Source organism: Sabethes cyaneus, chromosome 2 (genome assembly GCF_943734655.1).
Source record: "Sabethes cyaneus chromosome 2, idSabCyanKW18_F2, whole genome shotgun sequence".
Lineage (NCBI taxonomy): Eukaryota > Metazoa > Arthropoda > Insecta > Diptera > Culicidae > Sabethes > Sabethes cyaneus.
The window spans coordinates 144,674,592-144,694,949 of NC_071354.1; the positions used below are offsets into that span (position 1 = coordinate 144,674,592).

The following is a 20,358-nucleotide window of genomic DNA, read 5'->3' on the forward strand; positions in this document are numbered from 1 at the left end:
TAGGCTGACAAAGATGGGTCAGCTTTGAGCATTTCGGCTGAAATACAGTCTATTCGCTCTATTGGATTTCATATTCTTGATGGCTGCTACAACTACATCCAGCGATGGCGCCTCCGAGTTGACGCGATTAATTCGACGATCTGCAGGCGTCTAACACGGGTTAAAAATAGCCGTTTTACAGCCAGCTGAACAGCATAGTTGAGAAAATCCCGAAGAGCAACATCCGAATTCACTTGGGCGATTCAACGCGAAGATCGGATCAAACATCGCGGACCTTGAACGCATTGTGGGATGCAATGGCCTAGGAGAAATGAGCGAAAACGGGGAACTGTTTACAGAATTTTGTGGTAATAACATTGAATCGTAATAGTCATTGAAAGTAATAATCACTGGTGGATCGCTCTTTCCCCATAGACGAGCACTTAAAGTCACATGGAATTCCCGTGACAGCCGAACAGAAAACCAATTCGACCACAACTGCATCACCAGAAAATGGCGAAGGAGTCTTCTTGATGTACGCAACAAACGCAGCGCTGATATCGCATTTGATCATCACCTTGTTGTCGCTGAGACACGTCCATCGGAAAGTAATGGACCGACATCAAGAACGTTTTCATCACGACCAGTGATAAAACCTTCGACAAAGCGCGCAGCGGGCGGAGCTGTGGGAGTGGAATTGGGATGAAATGGAGGAAGCTACCATCACAGGATTTCTTACTCTGAACATTGTCCATTTGGGTCAGGCCTCAGGCACTATTTTGGGAAAGATCCCATTTCCCACCTATATGAGTCCGGCTCTGGTTTTACCGCGCCCAGAATCGCATTGCATTGATCTGTCATATACGGCCTAGAGACGCCGGTTCAATGGGCCACATCATCTTTTTTACGCTCATCACCACTCCACCGAAGCTAAACGTTGCCGGCTTGCTGGTCTGCCCTCCATCTTTTTTTTCGATCTACTGACGACGTTTCAAGTATCCTCATATAGACACATTTCCTCAATGATGTTGTCTTCGTTGAGCATAGGCATCTCCGTGCTCATCGCTTCAAACCTGAGACATACAAAGAACACATGCTCAGCTGTTTCCTCCACGCGGTGACCTTGCCTGACCGAATCGGTGTAAATACTGTCTGAAGCAACCATGTCCCGAAATAAATTGCGTCAGATAGAAAATCACTTCTCCGTGCTTTCTATTTACCCTTGCTGAGAGAGCTGGTATTAGTCTTTGCGTCCATCTGTCGTTAGTCGCGGCGTTTCACTCCTGCTGCCACTTGACTAATGACTCTGCTCGCATGACTTTTCTTATTCCTCCGATATACCTTATAGTCAGTGTTGGGCACCGCTAATTCGCTAATTCGCTAACCGACCAATCGAGAAACGCTAGTTGTACTTTATAATTTATGCTCAGACTAGCCGAATTGTTGCTGGGCCTTGATTCCAAATGAAGTGCCGCTGTTTATTTTAAAATTAATAAACTGTAAAGCACTTTATCAATTATAATAGGTTTTGATCTTAGGTAAATTAAGAAAAGTCATGTAATAAATGTAAATTACAAATAATTTGTACAGCGATAGATTACAATGCAAGTTATTGCGATATGTTTAAAAATAAACAGTAACTGTTAATTTGCAGTTTTCGATTAGTGATTAGGGAAATTTCCACGATTATCGAGCAAATTGTATCGGTTAGCGAATTAGCGAATTAGCGGTGCCCAACACTGCTTATAGTATTTACTGTCTTCCACCAAGTTTATATCAATGGGAATCATCCCGGCTATAACGCAGACCGCTACCGACGAGATAGTTCTGTACGCGCTCGCTACACGCATTGCCGTGAGCCGGACCGTACTGTTCAATTTTTTCTCATTTCGCTGGGTTTCTAGCGCTGCAACTCAGGCTGAACCGCCGTTCCGTCGCAGTGCCGACGAGGGTACACACGTCTTCTACTAATTCGTTTTGCTCTGTCTTATCACTTTCTCAAGGGCGGCCCTGTCACTCGAAACGCCTCTCTTCGATCATCGTCATCATCATTATTAACATATTATAATTCAGAAAACAAAACTTGTATTATAGTTTTTGTCAATTTACTAGTTTTCCACTGTTAATTTATAACAATTGTTAGCAAAGCTGGTACAAAAATTACATAGACTTTTCCAATTTACGCAGTTACGTTCTCCTGATATGAATTCCTTGGCTAGATTCGATAGCGAACGTTGTAATAATTGAAATTCCTTTTCTAAGCTCGATGTTGGAACCAAACTCACTCCACTTAGCTGTTGCCTTATAAGTAAATGACTGCTAAAACCACTAAAAATTGTTAGCCTACCCGTTATCAAAATTGCACTCAGCAACTTCATAAATTCAAATGGTTGCACCAAACCATGCCTCTCAAAGCTGTGTCTATAACCATTTCTACTGCGAAACTTTCGCAAAACATATGGCCGTCCAGTAGAAAAAATAAATTTAAAATCGTAAATCCCATCGCCCTCGTACTGCGTACATTTCTCTCACGCACAGCAGATCTATAACCATTTGGTTGCGCACTACGGTTATGACTGCCATAAATGCATATTACACTACCAGTTCCCCGGCCATTTCAATTCATATTTATTACGCTGAGTTTATAGTTCAAGTCCGCCCGGTGCTGCAGAAACAGCAGCAGGCTCCAGCTCCGACAGCACTTTCATTTACATGACCAAAGTGGGAGTGCTTTTCAGAATCAGTCAACAAATTTTATCTCGCCGCAAAATATGTAGGCCTATTCCACATCCCCGATCATTGTCCCTCGATTGGTAGGTAAGTTCGAAATTTGTATGCGTGCTTACTATAGCTTCAAGCGTTCCAACTCGCCAGTGCTCCGATTCGTGACCAGATTCAATTGGATGTGCGTTGAAAATTCCGATGAGGCCATATTTTTCCAATTTTCAAATGCAATATTTTATTCTACCCTTCACCAGCCGATTGGATAAGGGTTCAATCAAATACCTTGATCTTTGATTACCGACGATTAAGAATGAGTTTTATTTTGTGGACTTAATCATAATTTTATTATAAATTGCCAGATTACTGGCAAGTAGCATTTAGAGCGTATGAAGTATAATTATGAAAACAGAACGATTAGAAATCCTTGGAATCGAACAATATATCTTTAGCAGTAAAATAATAAATCTATGAACATTGCCTCGTAGAGGCGTAGAACGCAATCGGAAAACCGTAGTTTAATCAAAAACGTACATGCGTAAGCTGTTTGGATTATCGAGTCTTAGATTGCAATAAATCATCAAGTGAATTCCTGCAGGGCCAATTCAAATACGTAAAACCTAATCTTGCCGATTTCTATCCGCTGTTGTACCTTTCCAGTATGTTCACATAAATCAACCGCACCTTCAGAAGCCCAACTAACTCAATTAGTTTAGATGTACATTTTATGGACTGGCACTGAGTTTCGTCATACAATCAGATCGATTGCTTTGCCCGAAAGTCATTTTGGTCCTCCAACCGATAATAATTATAAGGCTTAGGCCGCAGTACCAAACAGGCCATTGCAACAGTTCTAACGGCATAATCAGAGATTGAATTGGTTATTAACAAGTCGTTATGAAAAATCACATACATTAGCGGCTCTGCGGGATAATTGCACATTTTCATTAGGAAAATTGCGCCTGATTGTCACCTGAAACAGTCATACTGGTGCAGTCCCTAGACGATATTTATCACTCGATTCATGTATCCGGTTTCAGATTGTGAACCATTTCAACTGCAGCTTACTAATCACTAGCAAATCTGATTGATTTTCCCACTATTCTCCATCTGTTTGTAGGCACTATTTCTTGCGTATCTGTCAACACTCGGACCGCCGGCAGTGCTGGCCATTAAGGATGCACTGTACGCCTATGCACCGGAATATGTGAGTATGCACGTCAGAATTGCGCAATCGCTTATGCGAGTTCCAGCGAATGATCAACGGTCGGTGTTCGTATTCAAAGTTTGCATAACGTTTGTTATGAGTAGTTCGAGTTTGATGTTACTTAGATATGTTGGCATTAATAGGCTAGGCGGTTTGTCTTCCAGTATTTCTCCGTTACCACCGGCAAAGATTAGCTATTTTGCATTTCACACGAAACAATTTAGCTACTTGACACAATTGTGACAAGCTGTTCAGTATTTGATAATTTGCTGATCAAAATTCTACAAACGAACAATAGGCCTTATAAATAAAAGAGTTTGTTTTGCTTGTTCCGGGTTAATTTATGTTAATGGATGCAGTAAAGCAAATTCTGCTATATGACCTAATGACTAGGCCGTATGACCTAATGTTCCAAATATATTTCATTGTTAGCGTTAGTACAGTTCAATGTATTTCACTTTCCTTTACTTTACTTTACTTTATTTTACTTTACTTTACTTCACTTTACTGTACTTTACTTTACTTTACTTTACTTTACTTTACTTTACTTTACTTTACTTTACTTTACTTTACTTTACTTTACTTTACTTTACTTTACTTTACTTTACTTTACTTTACTTTACTTTACTTTACTTTACTTTACTTTACTTTACTTTACTTTACTTTACTTTACTTTACTTTACTTTACTTTACTTTACTTTACTTTACTTTACTTTACTTTACTTTACTTTACTTTACTTTACTTTACTTTACTTTACTTTACTTTACTTTACTTTACTTTACTTTACTTTACTTTACTTTACTTTACTTTACTTTACTTTACTTTACTTTACTTTACTTTACTTTACTTTACTTTACTTTACTTTACTTTACTTTACTTTACTTTACTTTACTTTACTTTACTTTACTTTACTTTACTTTACTTTACTTTACTTTACTTTACTTTACTTTACTTTACTTTACTTTACTTTGCTTTACTTTACTTTACTTTACTTTACTTTACTTTACTTTACTTTACTTTACTTTACTTTACTTTACTTTACTTTACTTTACTTTACTTTACTTTACTTTACTTTACTTTACTTTACTTTACTTTACTTTACTTTACTTTACTTTACTTTACTTTACTTTACTTTACTTTACTTTACTTTACTTTACTTTACGTGTCCGATCCATCGCGGTTCGACAGATGTACGATTGGAATCCGTCCAAGTAATGCACTCTTACACTTCTGCCACTCTCCGCTTTCAGTTTGTACTTCGCAAAATATCGTTTGCAGTTTCCGCTTGAACACGACAAGGGCGCGTATGTCCGCCGTGAGCAGCGTCACTGCTTCAAATCCATAAAGAACTACCAGGTCTCCGGGATTTTGCACATTGTCAACTTCATGATTCATCCTCCGCCTCCATACTCCGTTCTCCTGTGCAGCGCTGAAGATCGTTTTGGCGCTCGTCTTTCGAACACTTCGAATTGCCCGTAGAGAACAACCGGTCTAATAAGCGTCTAGCACAGAGAGCACTTTGTACAGGGACTTAGCCTGCTCGACCGCAATTGCTTGCAAAGCCACGACTTTCGCTGATAATATGCTTCCGAATCTCACAGCTGATATCATTATTCGCCGTTACCAGTGAGCCAAGGTAGACAAATTCGTCAACTGCCTCAAACTAATCGCCATCGATCACCGCCACAGATAGGATCCATGTCATCGGCTAAGCAGACAAATTGACTAGATTTGTTGAAGATCGGGCCACACGTGTTGATATCCGCTCGGTTCATAACACCATGTAGCGCTATGTTAAACAGCAGGCATGAGAGACCATCATCTTGACGAAGTTCTCCGTGAGATTCGAATGATCATGACAATCCACCCGAGATCCGAAAACAGCACTGTGTCCATCGTAGATTGATACAGTTTGATGAGCTTCCTAGGGAAGCTGTTCTCGTCCATGATTTTTCATAGCTCTTTCCGGTCGATAGTATTATATGCCACTTTGAAGTCAATGAACAAATGGTGCATGAGAACGCTTTATTCACGGCTTTTGTGCTCACAGTCCAACTTATCGGCCTTTTTGTAGATCGGGCAGATAACCCCATCTTTCCAATCCTCGGGTAGCTGTTCCGTATTCCGAATTCTAACAATTAGCCGGTGCGTTCAAATGGCCAGATTTTCTGGTCCCATTTTAAATAAGCTCCGTTCCGTTGCCTACTTTCCCAGCTGAATTATAATTCCTTAGCTGCATGATGGTCTCCTTAACTTCGCCGATCGTTGGGACTAGCACCTCCTTGCCGTTTGCTACATCGCCAAAATCGCCCCCGCCTCCATGGTTCGCCGCCTGGGGGCGCCATTTAGGTGCTGCTTTCGCCTATCGGTCACCTCACGATCGTCCATCAGAATACTGCCACTCTTATCCCGACACATTTCGGCTCGCGGCACAAAGCCTTTGCGAGATCCGTTCAGTTTCTGGTAGAACTTTCGTATTTTCTGAGAACGATGCAACTGCTGCAATTCTGCATATTTCTTTCGGAAGATTTGGTTTCGCTGCATCTTCTTCTGTTTATATCTTTCCACGTTCTGACGTGTGATATGCGCACCCTGGCCGCCCGCCTAGCGTTCTCCTCATCCATCACCCTCCTACATCAATCGTCAAACCAATGGTTTCGCTTATTCCGTGCCACATGCCCGTTGGAGCTCTACGCTACACTATTTATGACTGTTTTGATGGTGTTCTAACAGTCCTCCAACGTCTGGCTGCTTCAGCTGCACGAGATCTAACCAAGGCTGGCGTTGGTATCGAATGTTGTGCATAACGGAGAGTTTTGGGCGTATCTTAACCATCACTAGGCAGTGGTCCAACGTTAGGGAGGCAGGCAACACTAAGCAGTGGAGTCAACGTTCGACAGTATCTGACGTCGGTAATGACCGATAGTCGATCGGAACGTGGTCGATCTGTGATACTGTCTAATTTGGTGACCTCCAGGTGTACTTGTGTAGGAGTCTGTGCTGTAAGAAGGTACTACGTACGGCCATGTTCTTGGAGGCGACAAAGTCTATAAGTCTTAGGTCCATTTCATTGGTCAGTTGGTGTGCGGTGAACCCTTCAATCACCGGTTTGTGTTCCTCCTCCTGGCGGACCTGAGCATTGCAATCCGCCGCAATATTTTAGACAGCTGTCGTATTAACTCTCCAACTGCGCGTAGAATTAATCCTTGTCGTCATCGGTACTTCTGAGGTAAGCGCTGTGCACATTTATGATGCTTATGTTGAAGAACCAACAGAAATACCCTTGGTTAATTTCGAAGGACCTTAGAAGTGTTCCCGAAGCACGCACGTAGCACATCACTCGTTCCAGGGCAACTTTGAACAGCAGTGTCAGTTTATCCGGAAATCAGATCTCGTGTAGCATCTGATATTGCTGTTCCCATTCGATTGTATCGTATGCTGCCTTGAAATCTACAAAAAAAAGGGTATGGGCAAACTGTACTTCGGATATTCCTGAAGCAGTTCTCAGAGAGTAAAAATCTAATCCTCCAGCATGTGTAGTATCATATAGTCTGCCTGTTAGGGTCCTCCGAAATTTCTTTCTATTGGACACACAGACAACGTAGCAAAATCCGATAACGATATTGATGTCCCATGGCGAACACCTGTCATACATTGTCTCTAACTGCCCGTAAACTGCCTGTCTTCTTATAATTATATCTATCTACCTCTCTAGATCCTCTCGTTAAGCGCCGAATATTCTGAAAGTTATCCGGCACCTCGGTAATTCGTAATCGTTTTAATTGGGTAAGTTGCCTTAGTAAAGCCACGCTGTAGAGTCTCGTGAAGGTGCTGACATCTTGACTTCAGCTTTCGAGACAACACGTTTCTTAATTGAGGCAGCCGATCCAGGTCAGTCGCCGTTGTGAACCGCTCCTAACATGGAGTGTCCCCTTCTCTGTTTCCACCGGGATTAGTTATCCGATCTACATTCAGGTTGCTCGTATCTCGGCAGGATGGCCTGTACGATCTTGAATCCTATTCGCTGTACCTCTCGTGCAAGCAAGACAACCAAATAAAACAGGAAAATGAAAACTTGACTTTTATTTTATACTGAGTTTCTAATCATTTGCCTTCAATCGTGCGCATGTTCTTTGCTAGCTTAGATTCTGAGTAAAAGCACTGTATTTATTTACAAGTTTAGTGTACCTACTTCAGGGATTAGTGCCTATGTTATGGTTATTTTAATTATAATTTATTAATACTAGTCTTCCAAGGTATCATACAGACAGTTGTAATATATACTAATTCTAAGTTTAAAAGTAGTCTAGACACATTACAATCAAAACAGTCAGACACAACATTAAACTCACGACAGCACATGATTATGGTTATAATTTTAGATTAGAATCAATGGTTCAAATAAACCATAGTTAATGTTCGCTAAAGCGCAATCTGAAATTGGAAGGTTATCATAATTTAATAGATTCATTCGATAATGTAAGAATATCTTTTAAGTTTTGTGACTCATGTTTCAGCTGGGCGTAAAGCTTGTAGGACTTAAACGGTATACAAACAACTCCATAGCTCATACAGCCCAGCCCGAATGCCTTTGGAATCAGAAGCGGTAGCGGTGGCTGATGTGGTGGCTGGATACGCGTTTTTATTCGCTCCAATTAGCCGCAGTCCCAAAGTTTGCGTGTTAATAATGAACTCAAGTGTCAACGTTCAGTTAAGTACCTTGTAATGTCATTATTAATTTATCGTGATCACTATCGAATCATGTCGCGATCAAGCAGCCTGAAAACTGCCATACCCAACTGATTCATCGGCCGTCGAAGCCGGTTATATTTAGCACCTGCAAGTCGAGTGCCCCTAATACCGGCCATGGAATCGTACCTATTCGATTCTGAATCCAACCGATCATTCGGCATCGACAATCAATACCTTATTACATTTGATGCTTTTAATTGATTTTTCCAATCCACGCCTCGTAAATTGAAAAGCAATTCTACCTCCACCATTGACCATGGGCTCAATGGGCAATTTTGGCACTGCCCTTGGTGGTCTGCAATATTATGCTTTTCGTTACTATTAGTGTTACATAACATTACCACTGCACGTGCGCTGATGGCAACTCAATAATGAAATAACATTAAATCTAGCAGATGGCAAACAATCCTAATTTTTATTAGGAAAATGTAATTATTATTAAAAGGGTTAACAACGAAGTTCTAGTTCGCATAAATTTGATCGAAACAACGGTATCAGCTGTTTTTCACGAAGAAAGCAATTTCAACAATTTACTTAAATTCGGCGCCACGAATGTATACGTTTTTATTATGATAATCAAGCCAACCCCCAAACCTGCTGAATACGGCGAAATTACAGATTTACACCTAAAATGTATTACACAGTCGATCGATTTGTACAAATCTTTTAAAGATACATTATCGTAAATCTTCGACTGAAGACATTTGTAGATTAATTTGCAACCACTGTGGGGCCGTAATTGAGCAGTTTAATCTGTCTGGCGATAGCGCGATTGCCGTCGAGGCGGGAATTATTTTGATTCGATACAGCCGATGCCTGGCGCCAGTCGGAGGAGTGATGGAAAAAATCAAGATCGAGATTCAGAGTTACCTTCTAAAGTCGCACTCTGTTATGCAATTCCGAATCTTGGCTGATGTTGTTAACACTTGCATATATGCCTAACTAACGACCTGCCAGCGGGACCGGCATCACATTGCTGCATTGGTCCGGATTTTGGCATTGGCAATGTGATTGATAAATGGCACTGTAAAAGCTTCAATAACATGTTAGTTTTTGGTTTGCCTCGCCACCACATTTTTTCTACGCCAATTGAACAAGAAAGTCGCATTTAAGCAGGTTTTGCAAGTTATTAGTCGATGTGCACGTGAGCATAAAATAATAAAATCGCTGTCGTAATTATCCGGTCAAGCTGGGCACACACCGCACGTGATCAATATGTTATGGGTTTCTGAAGGCTCACCATTTCTTGATGACAGCCGTGCGTCAGTGCGAAATAGCGGTAATTGGATTCTGTATTTCGCCGCTAATGTGTAAAGCCTATACTCGACAAATCGTATACACAGGCTTAAATAGATCGATGTGACAATCTTTGAGTTTAGTAATTTTAATTTTTACCGCGATTTTTTCATTTAAACACTTTTATTTTTATTCAGGTACCACATTTACTGCAGTGCAAGTTTATTCAAGTTTACTATTTCATTGAAACCGCGTGCTAATTAATCGATCGTTCTCAAACATACATTTGCAGGCGAACAAGATGATATTAATTGCTCTCTCAGATCTTGATTCCTGACCAGTGTCGATCAACTATTTGTAATTGATATGTTGTTCACAGTACATGTAACGTTGGGAAATACGGATCAAGACTGCACAATTTGTCAACTTGAATATGCTATTCGAAATAGTCACTTACTTGAGAATCAAACCAAGAAACAAGATTCAAATTAGTGTTAATAGCCATCACTTGCGAATGCACGCAAATGCAAATGAAGTTATGCAAATGCAATGATCTGAATAGATTTTCTGCCCTCAAAATCATCATATCATTCATCCCCAGGTCTGCGCGGTGAGCTATGTCAAGAAATTAAACACCTCCGATAACCGCAAATGCTAGACAACTCTGCCGGCCACTAACCGCAGTATGTGCCACTTTCTGAGAGACTTACCATATGTAACTGGAGATGTGAACAAAAAAAAACAAGTTATCCCTAGCAAATTCCATGAAACATGCCGAACGTCGGCAACATTGCACTGATTAGCGATTGACACACATTAATCATGCACCTTCATTTAAGAGCGCACCACCCGAGAACCACCCAATTAGATACTGTAGAAAAAGAAAGAAAACATCTTATCAAAGCACGAACGGCAACCTGTTAAAGCAGCTCCAGCGACGTTTATCGGCGGCACGAGCCGAGGGCAACATTGTTGTACCTAGTCAAGTAATCGATTACCATTTTACTAGCTAACGTTGCATTGATTCTACAAGTATATGCACTTCACAACAATTAGCCGAGAAAATTAAGGATGTATTAGTCTAAAATAATTAAGAATAATTCACCGTGAAATATTTACATAAACAAGATATTTAATGTTTCCTGCAGTATCTTTTGCACAACACGGATTTTGAAATTATCTAATGCGTTAACAACGACCAGAAAAATAGAAACAAGAAAAATTAAATCTAGGGCTTTTCGTTTAATAAACATGCAGCGTTTGGAGTGGAAGGTGTTATAAATTTTCTTTTTCTATCTGTGGGAGGATACATTTCCCCTATAACTGGACACTACAACATTGCCGAATGCATACGCCCCCAGGTTACTCGAATTGCTATCCACCAGTCGGCAGTATCAGCCGTTTCATTAGCAACTCGTTGAAAACACACATCCAAAGATTGCATGATGTACCACGAAATTCACTCATTCGGCATCCTCGTTACAAGTGCGACCCACTACAGTCCGACGTTTTTTGTTCTCCCGGCTTCCATGGTCCATGCGCTTGGGCCCCACTCAATCTTCCAGTTTGCCGCCCAGAACTTACTTACTTACTTAGGTGGCTTGCCGTCCTAAGACAAAGCCTGCTGAATAATGTTTCTCCATATAACTCGGTTGAGGACTTGAGGGTTGAGGGTCCAATTCCTAGGGCACCGAGTACTCTCCGCCAGATCTCGCTTCACCTAGTCTAACCACCTTGCTCGCAGCGCGCCGCCCAGAACAGATCAATGAAACTCGCCGATAGATCTTTTTCAACGCCACAAATTCATAACGGTAAAACACGACCGGGAGAACTAGCGACTTGCTGAACTTTTCCGATATCCTCAAGCAGCACTTTACATCATCAATCGTGGTTTAATCAGTCTTATCAGCTTCCTAGGAAAGCCGTTTTTGTTCATTATGTTCCAAAGCCTCTTCCCGGCAGTATCAGAGGCGACTTAAAAATCAATTAGGTGGTGTGTACTGAGTTGGTATTCGCGAAACTTTTTGAAGATCGGCCACAACACAAAGATTTGGGCCGCTGTCGATCGTCCGTGCACAAAGCCGGCTTGATTAATTTCCACAAATCTACTTGGTAGCGTCGATAGCAGTTCGTAGACGGTGTTGAGAACGGCGATTGCTCGATAGTTCTCTTCGTACATTCTAAATTGGCGTCCTTTTTGTAAAAAGCAATGCAAAGCCTAGGTACTATATTCCGTTATCAAAACTTGACCTTCTATTTTTTATACGACAGACTTTGCAGACAGCTGTTAGAGTACAGGAGAATTGCGGGGCTAGTGCTACGATTCTATTGACTTTAACAACCTCTCCAGGTTGAGAATTTAACTACGACGATTGGTTTGTTAGACCAGCGTACTTCGAGACCATCTGGGAGGCGTCTTTTTTGTACATTACACCCTCCTTCCATTCCTCGGCCCGCCCAGTTAGCTCCGGGGTACAATGCTGGTCTACCAAGCCAGTCGTTATAGGTTCGAATCTCGACTAGGCGGTGCCGCTGTTGAGTCAATAGGATCTTTACACTAGCCCCGTAGTTTTCCTGTATTCGGATAACCGGCTGCGAAGTCTGTCGATAAAGAAGGGTCAAGTTCTTCTGAACGTTTATACTCATGGCTTTGCTTTGCTTTTCCATTCCTCGGATAGCTTTTCTGTTTCTCAGAACCTGACTTTCAACCAGCACAGACAAGTTGCCAACCTATTCGGACCCATCTTGAAAAGCCCTGCTGCGTTGCCATCTTTTCCAGCTGCCATGTTTTTCTTGAACGGCCTAATGGCGTCGATCACTTCTCTAAGGATTCTGCATATTTTCTGCTATATTGTTATGCTACGGCCATTCAGATACTCATTACAGTGCTGCTTTTACCTAAAGATCACCTCACGTTCATCCGTCACGACTCCTCCATCTTTTTTTTTTAACACGCTTCGGCTAGGCACAAAGCCTTTGGGAGATACCCATTCCAATTTTTGTTTGCATTTTTCGTCTGGTATTCTTCGTTCCATCACAACAAGTTAATGTACCCAATAGTCACCTTTCACTGCGCTGTTGATCGCTCCATTAACACATTCCCAGAGTCTTCGAGAAACGTTTCAAGTAACTATTCTTTCTATAGCAGCGCTGCTTGGAGGTTTTTGCGCATACTCAGTAGCGAGTACAGATGGCAGGAGAAAGGACTAAAAAACTATTTTGCCAGTCGAGAGCCGGGTGGCTTCTGCCAAATCAAGAATTCCTCTCCACTCACTGTACTCGGTCGTGAGCTACACGTCGCTAATATTTTGCGCGTTTCGCCACACGCAAGTCGGTTTCAACCTGATCGAGTCATCTAGCACGCGCTATTCCTGGTACCGATAAGATTCTTGAACGACGTGATCCGTCCACCGTAGTCTCCCAACTTCCGCCAGGTGTACGATGGGAATCTCTCGAAGCAGTGCCTGCAACTCGTGGTTTATACGCCTACGCCACTCTCCGCTATGCGTTTGTATTCCACCAAAAATAATCGGCAACGCCTTTCATTCAAATTCGGCAAGTAGACGTATTTCTTCCATAAGCAAAATTACTCACTCAAGTCCGTACAGCACTACTGGTCTGATTAGCGTTTTGGGGGGGTCGGTAGCCGTAAGGTTATCGAGCCTGCTTTGACAAGCGAATGGCCGTGGGTACGAATCTCAGTAGAATCAGGCCATTCGATGTCAAAGTGACTTTAGCATGGGTTTATTCTCAGGCCCCTCATCAGCCTTCCTTCATGCTGAGTTCTACATTATCGCGAAGACGCTTCTTATGGTTAGTATACTGGTATGAGGACCTATTGAGGTAATGGTTTTGAACCTCATGAGGACTTACCAGTTCTAACTATAACGAGGCGAAACAATCCTAGGAGTTGGCTACTCTTGCTAAAGAGCGTTCCGCTCGTTTCGATGCCCGCTCGCCGGGTCACACCTTCTATAGCGATATTGAATAATATACAGGACAGTCCATCCCCTTGCCGCAACCCTCTGCGCGATTCTAAAGGACTTTAGAGTACCCAGAAACGCGAAGGTAGCACATCACTCAGATCACTCAGGTCACTCAGGTAGCAGATTCGCTTTCGCGTTCAACTGTACCGTACGCTACCCTGAAATCCACGAAGATGTGATGCATGGGCACGATGTACTTCCGACATTTCTGGAGGATTTGTCGGAGAGTAAAAATTTTATCCGCAGTACCACGGGCCTCCATAAAGCCCGATTGATAATGACCTATGAATTTTCTTGCTATTGATAGACGACGCAACAAAATCTGAGAGAGCACCTTGTAGGCGGCGTTGACCAGCGTAATGCCGCGGTAATTACAGTAATCTAGCCGATCACCCTTTTTTAATACGGACAAACCACGCCATCAACTCCTCCGGTAGTTTTTCCTCCTACTAAATTCTTTAAACTATCCACTGTCAAGTGCCGTGTTTAGCGTATCTTGGCCATTTTTATATTTTTTTACGTCTTGCGACCAGCATGGAAGCATGGTAGAGTGTCGCTCCAAAAAATCAAAAAATGCGAGCGTCACGAAAAACTGATAGGTTTTCAGCGCTTCCCGACCGATTTCGAATATATTTGCACTAATGGATCGGAAATCTTCTACGCATCGACTCCAATAAAGAATACTATTACATTCAAGGTATGCCTTATTGATAAATTGAAAATAACGAAACACGTTTCATCGGGGGCGTTGATGTTGAGCGAAAAAAAACTGACAAAATAACCTGAAACGCTGGTGTCTCAGGTGGAAGGTCGAAGAAACTTATTTATTTATTTATTTACTATTTGATGGGGCTTTCAACCGGTGATTGGTTCGCCCCAAGTCGAAGAAACATTACGACGAATAAACATAGGCCAATTTGATGTCTGTGTTAGGAAAGTGCTCAAGAAAAAGTGACAGAACTTCCTCGTCCCAACAGGTCGAATATCCTTTACGATGAATAAACCTATACCAAGTCTCTGCTTAGAAAGCACACCAGAAAAACTAACAAAAACCCTCGCCCAGGCAGATCGAAGATTTTTACGCACGCCGATTAAATTTAAGCTATTTTGATATTTGTATCGAGGATCTGTGCATCACCGTTCTAGTGTTCGGTTGGAATATGAATATGCAGCGTTGCCAACCGGTTTTTACGAAAATCTGGAAAACGAGAATAAAAGTGTCTGGAAAAGTCTGGCTGCCATTTGCTCCAATGGAAGACAATATATGGAAAACGTCTTTTTTTGTCTTATTAGGCATCAAAAAGTCTGGAAAATCCAGACAAATCTGGAAGGTTGGCAACGCTGCTCTATATGCATGAGCATGTGTTGTATTGTGTTGTAGCAAGGATGTGCTATGCTACTGATAAAAAAGGGATCGAATTGGTAAAATCTCTTCAACGTGAGGGAAGGAATGGTAATAGGGTAAGGAACGAGTTAAGCAGTGTCACCTATTTTAATCAGTTGAACATAAATGAGCCGAAAATGCACTTTTTTATTCATATTTTCAAAATCTTTTGATAGGATCATCTTCACAAATCACTTAACCAGACATTTGATTCACACAAACACAATTTATTGGGTTTCCGACAAGAAATATGAAGAATTAAAAATTGTTGTCCAAAAACGTACATTTTTCAGCTGCTGAAGGCAATCGCCACCTCGCTACTAACGAATCCATCACATTTTTCAGCACTGATTACAACCACTCTAAAAGTCAAGCACTCAATTGTTACATACCATATTATTCACACATTTTTTTCTATTATCTAAGGCTTTGTCACTAGCCAAAAGTTTTATTTTCTAACAAAACTGAAAACAAATTCTGAATTGACGGAACCTGTTCACCAGTAGCAGCAGCTGCAGCACAACTGATGAACTATCGTGTTACCAAGACACTGTTTCGGTTCTGGAAATAAGAATTTTAAGTTTGAAATTAACTGAAACCTTCTATGGTGAAAACGTGGTTCAATACTTTCAAGAGAAATGTATGTTCATAATTAATTTTTCTTTATTAAAAATAACACAAAAGACAGCTTTTTCAATAATTTTCGAAGATTTTCTCAGCGATTTAATAAAGCAACGATGTGTTTCAATGTTATTTGACAACACTGTTCTGAGTCGGATCGTTTGTACTGCTATATGTTTATCTCTTTTGTTCTCCCACCATCCTTATGAACAGCGAGTGAGACGTCAAACTCGCAGTTTCCCATAAGAACACCAGAGAATAAAAGAGACGACGAATACCGTTTGCCGAGCGGTGCGGTGAGTGTATGCCCCGATAAACAATTTAGACAGATGGCATTTTACGCATCTATGCCGATACGCTATGCCGATTACGCATCAGATGCCGATTAGTAGGTCGCGGATAGGAACGCGAACTTACTGAATAGGGGGAAAAGTTCGAGGGATTTTTTAAGGGGACGTAAAAAAATTCAGATTTCAGGATTGCTTAAAAAAGCACCTTGCGGATGAAAATAGGTTCGGTCTTTTCAAAATTAGTTCCGCCGCTCCAACTTTTAAAGCGAAAAATCAAAAGTTTAGCTCAACAATAGTGTCTTCCAATGGTAACAGCTTGAAGAACTAAAGATATCAAGAAGATTGGTATGCTGATATCCCCAACTTAGTCATCCCATCGCTTGTTATAAGGTCAAACAATCAGTGACCCGCTTAGACTGCTTAAAACTAGTTCTTTACCCTAGTAACAATCTTTGATTTCTGTAAGGTAACAAGATAGTGGTGGTTTTTTATTTTGTCAAATTGTTTCTAAATGCACATTTCGACCAGGGCAACTGTGATGTTTTCCCTTGGTTTGGTTTAAATATCTTTATGCATTAAAGCTCAAAAGTACGCAATTTAAATCTACAAATCCAATACATTTCTCTTTATGGGCAATGATTCGAAAAACAACAACTAAAGGCTTTTTCCCTGATACTAGTGGGCTATAAACATCGAGTTTGTAAGACGTAAACAAGCAGTGTTTGATATCTTTTCTCTTCCCAAACAGAAGTTGAAGAAGGATGGAAATGTAATTCGGGATGCTACAGAGATGACAAAAAACGGAACAAAATGGCTACTGGGGTTAATCAACACAGTCTCCAAACTATAATGAGTGGCATTTAAGAAAAGCTCGAGAATTCATCCAAACCCAATCAAAATAATATTTTCGCTATTTCTCCTTTATTTTGAATACTCATCATTTTTATTTGATTAACATGGTTCCGAAGAAGACCCATTTTTGCGTCCAGATATAAAATGAGTCAAGCTTTACTTATAAAATGGTTTATGACTCACGCTAACCCTACCAGCAAGTAATAATAAACAAAATATAATCTCTCGAATTCGTAGTACCTACTTTGTTGCGAAGTCTTCAAAAAGTATACACAAAAACAACTTTGTTACTAAATAGCCCTCCAATTGAGGTGCGAATATGCTCGCGCCTAAGGCCTAAGTATGTGATACTTAGTGAATGTTCAATGGCTACCCGGATTTGACTGTGATACGTGCAGCTAACTGCATTCCCAAGCAGGCTACATTTAATACAAGCTGACGCACAGCGACACCGGCTATAATTAAAAAGCTGCAACTTATCTAGTGCAGGGCTCTGCTTGGGGCAGTATTGAATTGAGAACACAGCTGAAAGTTTTTTACTGCCATCGATCGCTCAAGTTGTACCTGGTTCGAAAATATTCGAAAACTGAAACTACCTAATAATTAACGATGATTTTTGGGAACAATATACTATTTTATTTTTTTCCATTTCTTTGAAAGCGATAAATCCCCCGCAAATACTGAAATACCACCTTTGGAAACACAAGGGTCACCGACAGTTCTGCATTCCCTGAGGCCTTTACGTTCCGCTGCCATATCCAATCAATAGGCCAAAGTAGGCGTATAAGTATCAGGCGTTAAATCGATTCTCACATGCAACCATTCACAATTCAAGCGATTTATGGCCTTTATGACCATCATCGAAGTACTTGTATAAAGTGTTTATTTTATTCTAGATCTCGCCTGCCTGAGATCCGGTACTTGCGTGAGCCATGCGTCGCGTCACTCAGAATGGCATTGCAACAAGCTTACGATTCTGCATTCTGTCAACTCGCTGGTTCTGCAGCTAGAACATAGTACAAGTTTCGGGGAGTGTTTCGAAGGCGTAGAAACATAGTGCTGCACAGTATGGGAATGCAGATTCTGTTCCAATTTTTTTATTTTGTGAGTTTAGTTCTCATATTTGATACTTATTGCCCACCGGATAAGGTTTAATGCCATATGCAAGTGTCAAGTGCAGCTGGCACATTCACTTGTTTTCCTTAAACTAGTGATTAGTTGATTTTATTACCAGCTCGTTTGCCTGCAAAATAATTGCCTCACTAAATGTCAGCATGAAACGATCTAAAAGTAAAGTAAACTGATGAGAAAATTTGACAGGAACATGATTTCTGTTTTAATAGCTACACCGTCGACGAGCAATAAAATTTCAATTAAACTTCATTCGTCGAAAATTATATTACCGTACATCCTGCATCGAACACGTAGTTATAAGAAATACAAGTTTAGTTTATCAAGACCACAGGAAGAAACACTTAACTTAGCTATGAAATATCATTAATTATTGCTAGAATACTGATACCCTTGTCCAGTGCCAATATTATTTGAAAATCAATCATTAAGTTGTATCATATTTTTCTAACTTCGACTGTAACATAACATTTCAACCTTTTTCCCTTCCAGGCACATCCGTCGTACTCATTTAGCTACGGTGTAAAAGATCTACACAGCGGTGATGTAAAATCGCAGTGGGAAACTCGCGACGACGGAATTGTTAAAGGTCACTACAGTGTCGTGGAACCGGATGGGTCAATTCGCGAAGTAGATTACACGGCTGATTCTAAAACAGGATTCAATGCGGTACGTCGTAATAATATTGATAACCTTTGTCCGTTTCATAGCTTAACAGTGATCTTTCATTCATTACAGGTTGTCAAAACTCATGGACCCAATGCTCATCCCGTCCAAAACGAACACGAAGAATATCGCTACGATGATCATCATTCTCAATCAAAGATAAACCACTTCAGTAAAAACCAGGATCACATCATTCTAAGTTCCGATGTTCCTCATCACGAGGAAGACATCGCCGAGCTGAGTGAGAAAAAACGGCCTACACCATCTCTATTAGAGTTGAAACCACACGTGAATTTTGACTCTGAATATAAGGGATACCGAGCACCGTATAACAGTGGGAAAGAGCCATTCTTCTCAAAAGAATTTGATTTCTCCAAAGACAGCTTCAAACCTACCATTCGGATAGAGGAGGTAAAGGCTCCCGATCTGTCCAAATTGAAGCCCATTTCACCATCCGTTGACTTCTCACAGCTCGGAGAAGCTGAGCTCAGTCCTTACTACACGCAGGACGCAGGACTATATCAACCATTTGCTCAGTATAATAATAAAATTTCCCATCCCATCACGCTTCAAAAGGCCAAACTCAATGGAATTCGCCAATCGAGCAGCCCAAAGAAAAATCTTCTGAAACCTGCCGCTGTTCCGAATGTAAAACATTTTACCACGCCCAAAGTGTACCAATTCAAGGCCCGTGGAGGTCCCCCGAAGCCGGACTATTCCGCTTACTTTGGACCACCTACGGGAGCGGCTAAGCGGAAGGCAAGAACCGGCCCAGTTCTGTTCCCTGCAACGGAACAGATGGTTGCTTCGAATAAAATTGTCCAGGCGATGGTCAACCAACAGCAGCACCGACGAATTCCAATCTATGCCAACCGATTTGCGTAGTTGAATAGCCCTCGCGTCTCGTGATGTATTTCTTGTGCAATATTACATATTAAACTGTTAGTTTATGGTATCTGATTCAACCAGTTACTTTATAATTAGGAAAATTTCCCAGGGGCACATCTCGGATGTGTTCTCTATAGCGCAATTGTTAAGCGATTATTTATGAACGTACTATTTGAATCTACTGATGTGATTGCTATGCAAATAATTTTTACGTACGTAGTGTTGCAATAGTTTGTAGATAGAATGTAAGTATAGTGCATTTCCAAAATCATATTATCACTAACAGTTTGCGATGGATTATTTATGTAGCGAATATCACATCACATAAAATCGGTACAGGTAATTAATTAACTTTTTTTTTATTGTCAGACCAGCCCTACCACACCTTCAGCATTTCCAGTAAAAAGAACAGTGTATGATTCCTTATCCGATCCGGGCATGAACTTGCTTGCCGCTTGCATCTGCTAACACTACTAGTCATACAGCAATTGTTGGCACTGCGGTCTTATCCATGTTGAATATTCGCTTAAAAATTTTCATAACTGAGTCTCCCCCAAATGGGTATCTTTTATGAATCCTTCCCCTTTTGGTTACCATCTTTGTATCTATTTTATTTTTATCGGCTGCCAGTCTTAATAAATCAG

At 41.0% G+C, this 20,358-nt stretch overlaps 1 protein-coding gene across 1 annotated transcript; it reads left to right on the top strand.

Annotated features, from left to right (window-relative positions):
* The first annotated feature begins 1,758 nt into the window (after positions 1 to 1,758).
* On the top strand, positions 1,759 to 19,711 carry LOC128736141 (uncharacterized). The gene is given in 4 exon segments (XM_053830621.1): positions 1,759 to 1,930; positions 3,801 to 3,907; positions 18,653 to 18,829; positions 18,899 to 19,711. Coding segments are annotated over 4 exon segments (1,269 nt in total).
* The last annotated feature ends 647 nt before the right edge of the window (positions 19,712 to 20,358 follow it).